The following is a 1738-nucleotide window of genomic DNA, read 5'->3' on the forward strand; positions in this document are numbered from 1 at the left end:
TCAAAATCACAACGACACCAAGACGGAGCACAATAACAGGATCAAGACCGTCGACAAGATGTCAGAATCTACCATGTCATATTAATACAGCAGCGACTAGAACCGTATCGCGCTGTCGTAGAGCGACTAGGTCATCTTCATTTCCTTCAAGTAGTCCATAATGTACAGTGATCCAATAAAGCCACAATTTGTAACTTCCCTTTTTTATTTTTCAGAACGGTCTCATTTTTTGTGGTTTGTCCCATGAAAGACCGTACTTCACGATACTCAAACTATGGTCAACCTAGTGTGACCATGCTGTCTCTTTGACCGCTATCTCAAAGGAGGTATCGATGCCCTTGGGATACACAATCTTTATCGAGGAGCATCCATCCAACTTGGCATTTAGGATGCAAAGATGCGCTATGCAACGTCGGTCGTAGGCCGTGCGTTGTCTTTACGGCTCGTTATTTGACTCAACAATGCTCACGATAAAGAGTTAGTTCCAGTCACAACTAACCAATTCAAGCACATCGTACAAAGTTGAAAGTGCTTGAGGTATCCTCGTTGATGAGGTAGTGACACAGCATCGGCTCGGCTTCATGAACTGTGCACACGAGCGGTGTAGTTGCAGTGATTTCAATTCCTGTTTCGCCGTGTTCATTTGTTTTTCATTGTGTGGAGAATGTGACGGAGGGGTTTTCGCCTAGAGTCGGCATTATCGAGCCCGCTTGAAGACGCATCAAGCCAAATTGTTGGATAGTTCTGACAATATCGGTTTGCTTGTATCGATCTGGAAGAACGGTCGCGTAGCTCTCGGTTGTGATCGTATCATAAACTTCATTCCCTAAAACGTAGAATCGAACAATCATCAGTAAATGAGGTTTTGGACGACTGTCGGATAACAGACCAATACGGAAGGACTCACCTCAACCACGTCACCCTGTCTAAGAACCTTGTGCATAGAATTCAAAAGCTTAGCTTGCTTTCCAGATATCCTTTTCAACTCTTGATTCGTCCAAACCACGCGGCTTCGCTCCTCCCAGTTCGCAATTGCTATCAGGGCCAGTAATACAGTTTTCCCAGCCTAATCTGGAACTGCAAGCTGCTATGTCCCTTCGAGAACTTGTGCCTGCGTGCAGTAAAGATTTGAACCAGATTCGACTGCTGTACTGAGTTAAAGTAGATTTAGCGGGAAAATGTCGCCAAACGGGAAGACTCCATGCATGCAGTGGTTGCTAGATTGCAGTAGTAAATGAAAGGCTCACAGTGAACATTATTTATTGCAGTACTAGGCTGTGTGTACGTTCATGACAGCGTTTCAATGGACCTCGCGAGCTTGGGAGGTAGTTACCTCAAGCACTATTAGGAACTGCTGGAGGCATTCTGGAATAACAGCTTCAATGTCAATGACTCGCATTCTCAGCTAACGACTCGATCAGATTAATTCTGTACATTTTGCATCTATGTGAGCCCTGTGCGAATCGTGAAACCTCGCAGCTTGTATTGGTCCCACCTTTCCAGATTAGGCGGGGAAAACACTTTCGAATCAGCAGAGCACCCAGCAAAGCCCCGGCCGCCCCGTACCAGCAGTCGGCGTTCGAAAGATTTCGAGTACAAAGCGTCGGTTCAGTAACTACTTGAATTGACTATAGCGCCCAGCCCAACCCGGTCTTTGAGCACCATGAAGGCTCCGAAGGATCCGGGCAGGGCGAAGCCGCCGGACCCCGTACTCTTGGCGCCAGGACCGACAAGCAGC

General features: G+C 47.0%; 1 protein-coding gene across 1 annotated transcript; it reads right to left on the reverse strand.

Annotated features, from left to right (window-relative positions):
• Positions 1–721: 721 nt before the first annotated feature.
• Positions 722–943, reverse strand: PPTG_24714 (hypothetical protein; the record flags this gene model as incomplete). The annotated part of the gene is made up of 2 exons (XM_008918292.1): positions 722–826; positions 908–943. The coding sequence occupies 2 exons, from the start codon at positions 941–943 to the stop codon at positions 722–724; spliced, it is 141 nt and encodes a 46-aa protein (XP_008916540.1).
• Between the last annotated feature and the right edge of the window lie 795 nt (positions 944–1738).

This window comes from Phytophthora parasitica (genome assembly GCF_000247585.1).
Source record: "Phytophthora parasitica INRA-310 unplaced genomic scaffold supercont2.175, whole genome shotgun sequence".
Lineage (NCBI taxonomy): Eukaryota > Oomycota > Peronosporomycetes > Peronosporales > Peronosporaceae > Phytophthora > Phytophthora nicotianae.